Raw genomic sequence first — 14,538 nt, 5'->3', positions numbered from 1 at the left:
CACAGTTATCCCAAAAATGCTTGCCGTTGTTAACAGGTACTCAAGGTTTCCTCTCTAAAAGATATTTACTGAAAATCATATTCAGAAGCTAGAAGATGCTATTCCATTTCTTTTAGACCCAATTAATGATAGTATTTCCTTTGACCCTGAGACCATGAGCAATTGATCATTTTAACTGTATAAAAATGCATGAAGTTAATGCTGGGAAAGGACCTTAGAAATACTTTAATAAAAAAAAAAAAAAAAAAAAAAAAGGCCAGAGTGGGGAGTGCCTGGGTGGCTCATCAGTTAAGCATCTGACTTTGGCCAGGTCATGGTCTCAGGGTCCTGGGATCCAGCCCTGCATCAGGCTGCCTGCTCAGTGGGAAATCTGCTTGTCCCTCTCCCTCTGCTCCTCCCTCTGCTTGTGGCCTTTCTCTCTCTCTCTCTCTCTCTCTCACATAAATAAATAAATCTTTTATTTATTTAATCTATTTTTGTAAAGATTTCATTCATTTATCTAAGAGAGAGAGAAAGCATGAGTGGAAGGGCAGGACCCTGAGATCATGACCCAAGCCAAAGGCAGATGCCCAACCAACTGAACTACTCAAGCACCCATAAATAAATCTTAAAAAAAAAAAGAAATCGGGGCACCTGGGTGACTCAGTCATTAAGCGTCTGCCTTCAGCTCAGGTCATGGTCCCAGGGTCCTGGGATCGAACCCCACATTGGGCTCCCTGCTCAGTGGGAAGCCTGCTTCTCCCTCTCCCACTCCCTCTGCTTGTGTTCCCTCTCCCGCCGTGTCTCTCTCTGTCAAATAAATAAAATCTTAAAAAAAAAAAACAACACTATGCTGATTTCAAGGTTGCTTCAGAAATGCCATTGAAGTTTACAATCAAGGCACTGATGTGTGCTCTTCCTATTTTGCTCACCTATTAATTTTACAATCTTTATATTTTCCTAATCCATTAATTTTACATTATTGCTCTTCCAATTTTTCCACAGTTCTAAGGGTCACCCTTGCCGTTGCCTTTTGCCTGGTGTCTGGTGTCCTAGTGGTGCTGCTGTTTACCCTCCTCCGCCACGGGCCCTGCTGGCACAGGGACCCCTATCGGAACATCTGAATAGATGGCTGGCTAAGGCCAGACACACCGGACCATCCTCCTTGGACACAGCATCTCTCAGTGATGCCTCCTTCGAAGGACAGGCTTTCACCATGTGGACATCACCCTCCCCACACCCTTCCTTTCGAGCCTCTCTAGAGCAGGGTCTGAGCTCATAGAGACTCAGGGACTGAAGAATGAACCCCAGGTTACCTGGTTAGGTCTCCTGATGGTTACACTCTTCATTGTAGTGCAGGCTTCTCATTCTCGGCTAGAAGGAGGCTCTTCTGCAAAGGATAGTTACACTCTCTGGCATGTGTGTCTAGAAAGAAAGAAGAAATCGAACTCCAATCAGCCTTTTTCCTGCAAAGAGCAAAAGCTTACAATGTGTGACAAAGACATAGATTAAAGAAGACTGGAAAATGAGGACAATTAAACTAGAAGTAGTATCATGTAGGATGATTCTTAAGAAGTAAGACCCAATTAGAAGGTATAAATAAATCATTTCTTTAGCTGTTAAGTAGATTTAATACAAACATGTACACACTCCTGAAAAGAAACTCCTACCCAGTGTTTGGTAGCTAACAGATTTCTGTATGTGCGTATATGTGCTAAGACACATACATGCACATAGCTGTATTTAAACTGCCTTAGAGAGAGATATTTCATTCTCAGAACCTGTAATATCAACTACTGTAATGGTAGCTCGGGTCATTTTCCCCACAACTTCTATAATGGGAAATAACTAGAAATTCCAGGCAGCCACGTTTCTTCTTTTTTACGTCTACCATCATCAGACCTAGATACTTTTATAGTTCCGATTTCTTTATTTTATCTTAAAAGTAAGAGATTTACTTTGATGAGAACTCTTCATGGCCATGATGAAATAATAATGTATTTGATCACCACAAATAGATCTGAATTTCTCAAGTGACAAACTAGAAAGAAAAGTGAGCTGAAGGTTGATGACACCCTGCCTCAGCTCTGCCCTGGCTTCAGACCAACAACTTGGAACAAGCTATTTTAAGTCTTAAACCTTGGTTTCGTAATCTAAAAATGAAGAGTCTGGACTAGATGAACATAGAAGTCACATCTAGTTCTCATGTTTGGTGAACACCTGTTCATTTCATACTATGGACTGGTCATTGTCCAAGCAAGCACTTTCATGAATGATACCATTGCATTTAGCCTGAAATGTATTCTAAACAATCTTATCCCATGCTGAGCCTTTAACCATCCAGTTGGTGGGAAAGTCAGTCTCATTCATTGGTAGGGTTCTTCACCTTCTCAGGTATTACTAAAGGTCCCAGAATGTAATTGGTGGGAAGAGTTGGATAAGGGTCCTAGTCTAGGCTGCTGTCCACACTGGTCTCCAGTAAACACACTGTCCATTCCCACATGGTCTCCTGAAGGTAGGCAGAGGACATCTGTGCATGGCTTCCAAGGCCACACACTTGGACTTCACCATCCTGACGTTGTCCAGTCCCCTTCCTGGGGTGATGCCTATAAACCAGAAACCCTCCTAGAACCCTGCCCCATCTCTTAGTCTCAGGAATCTTCCTCTCCCCTTGGATTCCACAGCTTTCTCCTGTAAACTTCAAGCACTTACCTCTATCACTTTCTATATAATTCTCCCTGAGCCAAGGCTATTGCAAAAAAAAAAAAAGCCTGCGAAGGAGGAAGTTGTGTTCTCTTGCCTGGCAACTGCTGCTTCCTCCTGCAACACAAAAGGCACGTAGGCAAAGAAATGCAAGATCTGGCTTCATTCTCAACCTGGGAAGGGGAAAAACATCTATAGCAGCAAGAACAAAGGACAAATTACTCTCTCTGTAAAGTAGCCAGCCATTTTAGTAACGAGACCATAACATCTTATGCTAATAAGTCATGAGATTTGAAAATAGAAGTAGAAAATAGAACCATAAGTCATGGATTTTCTTACTTACTTAACAAACATTGATAGAGGACCTATTTGCTAATCACTGACCTAAATCCTAAATTGTCCATCCCTAATGTGATTATTAAGGTGTTTGACCCCAACAACAGCCTTACACAGGGTTGATAGAATGTAAAAGTAAAAGCGTTCACAACCTTTCCCTGATATCATCTTTTAATACTGGCAATGGCTAAAAGGACCCCTACTTTCTATTGTTTCTGGAATTTTTTTTGAGATTTTATTTATTTATTTATTTGACACAGAGACACAGCGAGAGAGGGAACACAAGCACGGGGAGTGGGAGAGGGAGAAGCAGGCTTCCCGCTGAGCAGGGAGCCCGATGCAATGCGGGGCTCCATCCCAGGACCCCGGGACCACGACCCAGCAAAAGGCAGACGCCTAACGACTGACCCACCCAGGCGCCCCTGGATTTTTTTTTTAATATCCCCCATTTCTCTTCCTTTACCATCTCTTGATTATTGTAAAGAAAGCTCTCACTCCCAACTTACTGTTTCTTTTACCTTCCACAGAGCTGCTCTGTTGGTAAATACTGTAATTGTTTTTCATAGTTCATGACAGAATAAAAAATCACAAGTGAGAAATGATCTATAGTGACAAAGAAGAGAACACAAATGCACTGTAACATTCCTCAGGAAATAAGCTAATCATCCATCTTTTGCAGAAAAATATGCAAATTCCCTCTACTGATGAAAGTGATCTTTTCAGATGGGTCGGAGAAGCTCTGTTGACACGAGGATAAATATTGTTTGAAAGATAACTACTAGGATTGAGATAACTTCTGCTCTGCGATGTATTGCCCACTTTGGGCAATTTGAATCAGTATAGAGGCCTTTGTACCGGATTAGAATAATGTAGTAATTACCACATCAATGTAGGAAAATGACCTAACATAAAAAATATCAATATACATGTAGAAAAGTTCTAAGGAAATTGTAGGTAGAGAATTCCTAGCTAGAATGGCATTGCATAAAGAAATTATTAAGAGAATATGATTATAAAAAGAATAATTTATGGTATTAAAAGAGTACAAGCCTTAGAAGCAAACATTTTATTGGAAGTCATTCAACCAACAAACTTTTTTATATTAGAAATGGCATTTCTTCTCCCTGAATTCAGTCATGTTCCCTATTCTCCCAACTTCCTGTTCTCACTCTGTCTTGTTCTAATATTGCTAGCATTGATCCTTTCTTCATTGCCAGGGGAGTTTCTTGGCAAGTGAAAGCCAAAATGTGAGTTTTCTCCTTCAAAACTCTCTTTATAGAAACCCCCTTTGAGTAGTAATGGATGTGTGCTACATATTGATGCTTTAGACCAGGGCTGAATAATAGAAACACAATGCAAGCCACAAATAAGGACCACATATGGGTTTTAAAATAAACATAAAATTAATTCTAATAAAATTTATTTAACCCAGTGCTCTGAAAAAAAAAAAAACACTTCAACATGTAATTAGTCTTTTAAAAATTATTAATGAGATATTTTTCAGTTTTTTTTTAAAGTATTTGAAATCTGATGTGTATTTTACCCTTACAGCACATCTCAGTTTGAACTAGATACATGTCAAGTTTCAACAGCCGTATGTGACCGGTGGCTACCATATTAGACAATTACACTTTAGACCACAAGATGACAAACTTTTTGAAGCAGAAAGAAAGTTTTGGATTGTTTTTTTTTTTTAGTTTTTTTTAATTTGCAAGATTCACTTTCAGGTTATTGTAAAGAAAAGAAAGTCATCTTTCTTATATGTATACATCTGACTTTTTGTATGTGTGCTGAATTGATCAAGGATTTTTCTGAAATGTTTTATTTGCAGACCTGTCTTAACAGCAGCACCCCAGACTTGTTCCAAAACCATCCAATACTAAATGAACTAGTTCATCTTCTTATAAAATTTCTAAAGAAGGAATCTGACAACACACTTAGAATATAAGTACTGTTAGATTGGGGGAGGAGTGCCTTTTAAATTTTTTATTAAATTTTTTGTTACAAGTAATTGTATTTAAAACAAAAATAAAATCATTAATACAGAAGGGTATAAAATACAAGGTAAAAGTTCTTTCTACCCACTTCCATTCATCAGAGGCAATCCTGTCAACAATATCTGGTTTTAGTTCTTCTAGTGACTAGCATGAATTTTATGAGCTATACTTATACCTAGATTTTCTGAAATTTCACATTTTTCACTGCTCTTATAATGCATGGTGTCCTCTTTCTTGTACTATTTTTTTTTCATTTTCTTGAAGTAATTTTTTTTACATTTTTTTTTTAAAGATTTTATTTATTTATTCGACAGAGAGAGAGACAGCAAGAGCAGGAACATAAGCAGGGGGAGTGGGAGAGGGAGAAGCAGGCTTCCCGCGGAGCAGGGAGCCCGATGCGGGGCTCGATCCCAGGACCCTGGGATCATGACCTGAGCCTAAGGCAAACGCTTAACGACTGAGCCACCCAGGTGCCCCTCTTGAAGTAATTTTTTAAAGGATACTTGAGCACTAAGCTTTCTGATTCTGACATGTCCAAATATGTGTGTATTTTGCCCTTCCACTTACCTATCAGTCAGCAAGGTATACATTCTCAGGTTGAAAACCATTTTGCCCCAGAATGTGAATGTAGTATTCTGTTGTCTTCTAACATACAGGACTGCTGATGAGAAGTCTGATTGGTATCATTCTCATCCAAAGTAAGTAATCTGGTGTTGTTTCTTTCTCTTCTTTTTTTTTCTAAATCTTTTTAAGGTATTCTTTTTATCCATGGAATTCTGAAATTTCACTAGAATGTATATAGGCATGTGTATCTGTTTCCTGTCTAATTAAATCTGGCTTACACTTGTCTTTGACTCAAGAAAATTGTATTCTTGAACTTGAAATTCCTGGATTTATCCTCCATGCTCAACTTCTCTCACCTGTTTTCCAGCTTTTTAATATTTATCTACATCCTAGGAAATTTTATTTTCCAGAACACTAATTTAGTCTTCAGCAACTCCGTTCTTTTTTTATTTCTAAGAATACGTTCCTATTTATTGATTGGTCCTTTTTCATAATGGCCACTTCTTATTTTATGAATGTAATCTATTCTTGAATCCTTAAGAATCCTACTTGGGGGGCGCCTGGGTGGCTCAGTTGGTTGGGCATCTGCCTTCGGCTCAGGTCATGATCTCAGGATCCTGGGATCAATCCCCCTGTCGGGCTCCCTGCTTAGCAGGAAGCCTGCTTCTCCCTCTCCCTCTGCCCCTCCACCCGCCCCGCCCCCCCACTCCCCGCTTGTGCGCGCTTTCTCTCAAATAAATAAATAAAATCTTAAAAAAAAAAAATCCTACTTGGAATTTTTTTCAAGTTCTCTTCTGCTCCCTAAATTACCTCTGTTTCTCGGGGCTCAGTTTTAATTTATTAATCTTGGACTTTCTCTTTCATGCTCTGGGTTTTTCTCAAATATTCAGGAATCATAATCCACAAATGAAGAATTCTATGCATTAGTAGGGATGGCTAGTCTTAATTTCCCTTTTAGTCATGTATATCTGTTTTCCCAACAAATATCTTCTTGAATAACTGCATTAAGATTCTCGTTTGCTTGGAATATTACTTACAATGTGATGAGCGAAGCTCCAACCTTATCTGTGGCTCCCTCAGAATGAATCACGTTCATCTCTTGCAGTCTGACTACAATTTCCCCATTTTGACTTCTTCATCAGTTCAATCTTATCTGCTTATCTTTGAAGAATTTCACAAAATATCTGATCTGCCACTGCCACTCTCTGTAGCACTGTTATGATTTCATTCTTATTTTTAACGTCTTTTATATTACTGCAGGAAAACATTGGGAGGAAGGGAAGTTAGGTGCAATAGGTCTTTTTTTTTTTTTTTCCCTAAACAGGAAACCCTGAGTTTGTTTTTCTAGCAAAGAGGTCTGTAATTGTGTCCATCAAAGTTAAGAAAGTTAGCCATGCCATTCAGTGAAGGAAAAAGAAAAAAAGACATAACGCTATGTACACAATTTAATTTAATCTCACCAACATTTGCTAAGTGCCCACTCTTAGAATGAAGTAGGGTACCTAGTTTCTCTCATATTTTTCTTTTTTTTTTAAGATTTTATTTATTTATTTGTCAGAGAGAGAGAGCACAAGCAGGGGAGTGGCAGGCAGAGGGAGAAGCAGACTCCCCGTTGAGCAGGGAACCTGATGCGGGACCTCGATCCCAGGACCCCAGGATCATGACCTGAGCCGAAGGCAGATGCTTAACCGACTGAGCCACCCAGGCATCCCTCTCTCATATTTTTCAAAGAGAATCTTAGCTCAAGGAAAGATTAAGTACCATTGTGCCATTATTTGACATAAGGAATACAGTACTAAATTATTTGTAGACCCTGCCTTCATAAAGCTCACAGATACATAATTTCTTTAACTGGGTTTTCTGTTTTTATTAGCTTATATTATTTTTCCTTCACAGTGCCTCAAGGACTTGGCCCTTCCTTTGTAGTGCTGTCACCAAATTTTACCCTTCAGTATATGTCTGGTTTTAAACCACATGGCCTCCTCGTCCTTCCAGTTAATTTTGCACAAAACGTACATATTCCCCCTGAAGGTCGCTGTAGAAGTCTGGGGCTGTCTTACCAAGAAGGGGCCTGGTGGGCTGCCAGGGTATCCCCCAATATGAGAAACCTGGGAGCCTTGATGACTGGTGAACGAACACAGGACCCCATAGGCAACTGCTCCAAATGGGGACTGATGTCACCAGCTTAAAGTTACTGTCTCAGAAAGAGTTTTGGGAGGTGGGTTCCCTCCACCCCGGGGGTTCTGCAGCTGGTTCAAGACTGATTGAAACTCTGCAGGCCTGGAGGCAGCTGACAAGATGTGTTCCAGTGGAGCCAGGGACCTAGAACAGAGCACCTATAGGGAGAGGCAGGACCACAGGAGTACATGCATCTGCCTGACCCAAGCCGTAACCGACACAAATGTGCATTTTCTCCCTGAAGGCCAAGCTGGAGAAATCTGGACTGCCTTGCCAGAGTTGGGGTGCGCAGGATATCCTCCAGTAAGAGACACTTGCTGGATGGAGAAGCCGATACCCCATCAAACAGCTAGTCCAAACTGGGGCTGTTGCCAGTTTAAAGCTGCAGACTCAGAAAGCTTTGGGGAAGTTGGCCTCCCTCCTCCCTGTAGGCTCATTCTGGAGCTCCACAGGCCTGGAGTGCCCCACAGGCTAAGGCCAGCTGACAAGGTGTGGTTTGGGCCTGCACACACCACACAGTTCTGGGGAGCCAGCGAACTGGAAGAGGGCAGGTGTAAGGGTGGGCTGGGTCAAAAGAGAAGGCTGTTCCAGGTATCCGGCATCTTCCGAATTCCAATCTTAACCTACACAAGTGCACATATTCTCCCTGAGGTTAAAGCTGGAGGAATCTGGACTGCCTTTCCAGAATGGGGTCTGGCGAGCAGCCGGGGTATCCTTCACTAAGACATACCCGGGAGCCTCGATTATTGGTATAGACCTTATCCGGCAGCCAGTCCAAATGGGGACTGCCTGTGGGCAGTCTAAATTGCCTCCCTCAGAAAGAATTTTGCAGGGTGTGCTCCCTCCACCCTAGAGGCCATGCAGGTGATTCTGGACTGGCTGGGGTCCACAGGCCCGGAGGGCTCAGGGTTCCCAAGGCAGGCTGACGAGGTATGTACAGTAACAAGGGCCAGAACTGGAAGAGGGCAAGTGTCCGGAGAGGCCAAGTCTCATGGGAGCGGGCTGTTGGGGGTACAAGACATCTGCCTAATTCCAAGTCTTAACCAACACATATTCATATGCAGGCATACCTCAGAGATATTGGGGTTCAGTTCCGGTTACTGTAATAAAGCAAATACTGCATTAAATGAGTCCATTGAAATTTTTGGTTTCCCAGTGTATATAAAAGTTATATTAGGGGCACCTGGGTGGCTCATTTTATTGAGAATCCAACTGTTGATTTCAGCTCAGGTCATGATCTCAGGGTTGTGAGATAGAGCGCCGCATTGGGCTCAGACTGCTGAGTGTGGAGCCTACTTAAGATTCTCTCTCTCCCTTTGCCCCTCCCTGCTCACGCGCTCTCTCTCTCTCTATAAAAAAAAAGGGGGGGGGTATATTTATACTGTACTGTAGTCTATTAAATGTGCAGCAGCATTATGTCTAAAACAAATGTACATACCTTAAAGAACACTTGATTGCTGAAAAATGCTAACCATCATCTGAGCTTTCAGCAAGTCATAACCACTGCTCACAGATCACCATAACAAATATAATAATGAAAAAGTTCAAAATATTGCAAGAATTACCAAAATGTGTGGGGCGCCTGAGTGGCTCAGTCGTTGGGCGTCTGCCTTCGGCTCAGGCATGATCCCAGAGTCCTGGGATCGAGCCCCGCATCGGGCTCCCTGCTCGGCGGGAAGCCTGCTTCTCCCTCTCCCACTCTCCCTGCTTGTGTTCCCTCTTTCGCTGTGTCTATGTCAAATAAATAAATAAAATCTTTAAAAAAAAAAAGAATTACCAAAATGTGACACAGAGACACAAAGTAAGCAACTGATGTTGGAAAGATGGCACCAATAGATTTGTTCAATGCAGGGTTGCCACAGACTTTCAATTTTTAAAAAGTACAGTATCTATGAAGCACAATAAAATGAAGTACGCCTGTATTCTTAAGATTCCTTTCGGACCCTTGTTCAAGAATATACATTGGTTTGATTCAAACTGCATTCTCTATAAATACTTGTTGATTTACCGAACCGATATTACTTTTGGTGCTAACTGGATCACCTTTTGATCAGTTTCAAGCTGGAGGGGTTTCATGAAGCCCCACCTCAAATTCATTGATTACAGAGACATTGCCAAACTGTAACTAAACCAGTAGTTCTCAAAACTTCAGTGTGCATAAGAATCTACAAGGATGCGGGGCGCCTGGGTGGCTCAGTTGGTTAAGTGGCTGCCTTCGGCTCAAGTCATGATTTCAGGGTCCTGGAATCCAGCCCCGCATTGGGCTCCCTGCTCAGCGGGGAGTCTGCTTCTTCCTCTCCCTCTGCCCTTCTGCCCTGCTCGTGCTTTCTCTCTCTTATGAGCGTGCACTCTCTCACTCAAATGAATAAATAAAAAATCTTTTTCAAAATATTTTTTAAAAAAGAATCTACAAGTATGCTTGTTAAAAATTCAGATTCCCAGTCCTCAATCCCAGAAATTCTGATTTAGTAAACCTAGAAATTTGCCTTTTTAGCAGTTATCACATCTGATTCTGCTATAGGCTGTTCCCGACCTTGCTTTGAGAAACCCTGCTCTAAACTATGCAGTAAAGCCCTCAGGCTGAGCAGAACACTTACCTGCTACTTAGGTTTATCTACTCCATCAAGCGTCTGTGAAGTAGGGCACCTGGGTGGCTCATTCAACTCAGGTCATGATCTCAGGGTCCTGGGATGGAGTCCAAAAAAAAAAGAGTCTGTGAAGTAACTCAGAGGTCTAAACTGCCTTAATTAAGTAGACATCGAAAATGTATTTTCAAAAAAAGAATCATAGAAGAAGTTGGAAACAAGCTCACATTTTGAAATGTAGTTTTAGTAAGTCTCACCTGAAGAATAGAGGAAATTAAAGAATTAAGGCCTATTAAAATTGTGGTTTTAAGAACAAAGAGTGATGGCTCTTCAAAAAGGTCAGCCATTCACAATTTGTGGTTCCCAAAATAACTGATTGTGTTATTAAATGAATAGAAATATGTTTACAGTGATCATATTCCCAGGCCCAAGCATAGGAAAAATAAACTTACAATGCAATAAAATATTTGAAACAGTAACTTCCCTGAAAAAATCTGGGGCAAATAGTAACCTTACCAAAGCTAAGTAAGTAACATACCAATACCAAAGCTAAGTTAAGTAACATACCAAAGAAAATTTAAAGCCAAACTTTATTTTTTTATTTTTTTAAAGATTTTATTTTATTATTTGAGACAGCGAGCACAAGCAGGAGGGAGGCGGAGGGGAGAGGGAAGAGGGAAGTTGGGGAGGAGACAGAGGGAGGGGAGAGGAAGAGGGGAAAGTGGGAGGGGAGTGGGGTAGAAGCAGACTCCCCGCTAAGTAGGGAGGGAGACCGACAGGAGGCTGGATCCCAGGACCCTGAGCTCATGGCCTGAGCCAAAGGCAAATGCTTAACTGACTGAGCCACCCAGGTGCCCCTGAAGCCAAACTTTAATATGTAACTCTTTGTTGTTGTACCTTCTAAAAGAACTTGGTGGTACTTGTTAGTACCACCGTTTCCTGTCTATCTTCCATTCCCCTTACATACGTTGTACAAAGTAAATCATACTTGAATAAGATAGATGGGGGAAAATAAAACACATATGTCCCTTCTTCAATCTTTATAAGTGTATTTTTTCCTTTTTTTTGGCAATGTCTATTCACATATATGTCTGATCTACCTATAATCAAATTATTTTAAAATTTTATAGAAGAGGAGCCAAGTCTTTTAAGCCAAATTTTTGTCAAGTACTTATGTGTTAAATGTTACTATTCTTGGGGCGTGTGGGTGGCTCAGTTGGTTGGGTGGCCAACTCTTGATTTTGGCTGGGGTCGTGATCTCAGGGTCCTGAGATCAAGCCTGGTGTCAGGTTCCGAGCTGGGTGTGGAGCCTGCTTAAGATTCTCTCTCTCCCTCTCTGCTCCTACCCCCCTCTAAAATAATAATAATAATAAAATTTAAAAATGAAAAAAAGGTACTATTTTTCGCGAAGTGACTCAAGGAGAATATTATTCAATACCATTATCAAACATGGGGAACAAAAGAGAATAAGGTAGTGGAACCAAATTGCATGGGTTCAAATCCATGCTCTGCCACTTACTAGCCATATGATCCTGGGCAAGTTATTTAACATTTCCATGCCTCAGTTTCCTCATCTGTAAATGGGAATAATTATAGTACCTACCTCAGAGAATTTTTATAGGAATAAACAGGTTAATATTTGTAAAGCGCCAGAAACAGTGCCTGGCACATAGTAAACACCATATAAGGGTTTGTTAAATAAAATATTGAATGAAGAGACAGGAATTTATCATTCCCAGCTAAAAATTTATGATTTTGAGTTTTATAAAGTTAAAAGAAATAACCATGAGATGTCATTTTTCATTAACTCTCTGTATAATCTTGAAAGCAGGGTTTTTTTTTTCCCCAATCTTCTTATACCACATCTTGAAATGACAACTATTATTAAAACGATGAAAAGTTTCATTTGGCGGAAGAATAAGAAAACTCGAGATCTTATTAAAAATATTACTTTGGTTGGGGATTTATTTCTGAGAGAATATAATATTCTTAATGTTCTCTGGAAAAATCAAAGCAACTAGATTTTAGCACAAGGTGAACTGCATAGAAAATAAAAGTCATTAAAACATGAAGATTCCACAGTGAGGCCAGCTTAAGTTATTACCAATTCAGTGGGAAGGTAGATACTGCAAACAAACCAAAAACAAGCAAATGAGTGGTTTTCTAAAGATCTGTTATCTTGTTAATGATAGAATAATTTCAAGTAGACTAATATTGAATATAGGTAGTAGATAGCTTTCTTTCTTTAATCTCTTGCTATAGGTTAACTTCTTTCTTACAATTATAGATGTGAATTACCTCCTCTGTGCCCAGGCTTCAATGACCTCAATGAAGCAGACATGACAATGTCTCCAAAATTGAACAGACTGCTGGTGAATGGGGGCCCTTCAGTAACTTGGTGATTTCAGGCAGGATCTAGTCATCCCCACGATCAGACGGTGAAGCAGCTTTTCCAGGCAGCGTTTGTGTTCTCTCTCCAGTGAGTCCACAGAAAATCATGAATGGTCCTTTCTCACAGCATGGAAATCCTGGGTAGAGTAGGCTACCAAGTTACTCAAACAATCACTTTGTTCATCTTCTTTTTCCTTTCTACACAGATCATATTCCTGGCCTCTCGAGGGTGACATTCAGTTCATATCATTCATCATGTACAAAATTACCTCCCTTGGTTTTCCAAAAGACTGACGGGGACAAATGGAGATGAGAAAAGCATTTATAATGCTTTTAATGCAATGAAGTTTCCAAACATAAGACATTAAGAAGCTGTTATTTTCATAATTTAAACATTTTACCTTTATATATATGCAATTCCTAAGAAGTTACTCTTTGTTAAAATTTGGAAAAGTACCCATATGAATGGGAATTTGTGAACTGGGAACACCTTAGTTTCACTAAAGTAATTGATGAAACATTCCTGAAACATTCCTGTGGTCAAAAAAGAAATTTTGTACATTCGTTTAACGAACACTTATATGGCACTTACTATGTGCTAGTCCTGTGAGGTAGGTACGAATAGTAATATCATGCCCATTTTACAGATGGGGAGACTGAAGCTAAGTGATCTGCCTACAGTCACAGAGCTGGAAGGTGGCAAGGATGGGATCTGAGCCCAAGATGTCCTCTTCTAGACAGCACGTTTTTAAACTGCTAAACCATACTACCTTCCTTTGAGGAAAAGTACTCAGGTAAGATTCTCAGAAAATCACATCACATCCTTATTTTATTTTTGTTGTGTTTCTTCTATCCAAAATGTCTGACTTGTGCGACGTTAATGCCTAAAGTAAATGACCGCTAAGATGATATGTGAGTCCCATTCAAGTAGAATGTCATTTTATTTTGGTAATTTCAAACTTGATGTCTCTTAATGAAATTGAGTTGGGTGTTTTTTAATTTTTTTAACTTTATTTAGGATAATAACATTCCTATCTGGCCATTTCAAAATCCCTGAAAGATTTAGGAAGGAGCTCTATCTATACTTACAAAATGTTATTCTCCTGATTCAATCTGACCTGCCACAATCACCTAGATATGACCTTAAAGTGCAATAGGATATGAAGATAAGATCAGATACTCTCACGATTTTATGAATGACATTTTGGGGCTAAGATATTCAAGTTAACGATCTAATATGTTGATGAAATAATCAGATACGGGTTAATAACTCAGCTCTCCCTTAGCTCCACTTAACAAAAAATTAGTGCTGAGAACTCCGAGTTGTTAGATCTCCCCCTCATTTCCAGGCTGCGAAACCACTGCCAAATCGTATCATCACAACTGAACAGCTGATTAGTATTGCAAGTCCATTATAAGCCCCTCAAAGAGTGCTAAACCTTGACACCAAATAAATAAATAAATAAATAAATAAATAAATAAATAAGGACAAGTTTCCAGAAACCAGAGCACATGAACCAGAGCACATGACAATAAAGTTAGTCAACCTGATGAGAATTTACTTTTACCAAATTAACACAATAACTTTGTAGACCAGTGTTTTGTAGACCATAATTAATGATCCTTTTCGGGGAAACACGCTGAAATGAAAATATTACTGCTGCCCCATTAAAGATACATTGTCCTTTTGGAAGGCAGATATAGACTCTAAATAGTGTTGCCTATTTTAGAGCGGTCAAACATAAAATAAATTAATGCAAAGAACTGCTAGCCCTGGATGCTGGTCGAGTGACTATGAATAAGTG

The 14,538-nt window shown here is 40.1% G+C and overlaps 1 protein-coding gene across 4 annotated transcripts in view; it reads left to right on the top strand.

The window, feature by feature from the left end:
* ACP3 (acid phosphatase 3) overlaps positions 1-14,538 on the top strand; it is a 65,458-nt gene that overhangs the window by 42,802 nt on the left and 8,118 nt on the right. For 2 of the 4 annotated variants that reach the window (XM_078071766.1, XM_036089933.2), the window contains one exon: positions 985-3,173. In XM_078071766.1, coding sequence (XP_077927892.1) covers positions 985-1,103 — 119 coding nt within the window. In that variant the 3' untranslated portion in view covers positions 1,104-3,173. Of the gene's footprint in view, positions 1-984; positions 3,174-5,671; positions 5,864-13,380; positions 13,528-14,538 lie in introns of those variants that run through there. The other 2 variants (XM_078071763.1, XM_078071765.1) reach the window with 2 other exon arrangements.

Source organism: Halichoerus grypus, chromosome 1, assembly GCF_964656455.1.
Source record: "Halichoerus grypus chromosome 1, mHalGry1.hap1.1, whole genome shotgun sequence".
Classification (NCBI taxonomy): Eukaryota; Metazoa; Chordata; class Mammalia; order Carnivora; family Phocidae; genus Halichoerus; species Halichoerus grypus.
This window is presented reverse-complemented; position numbering and strand designations above follow the sequence as displayed.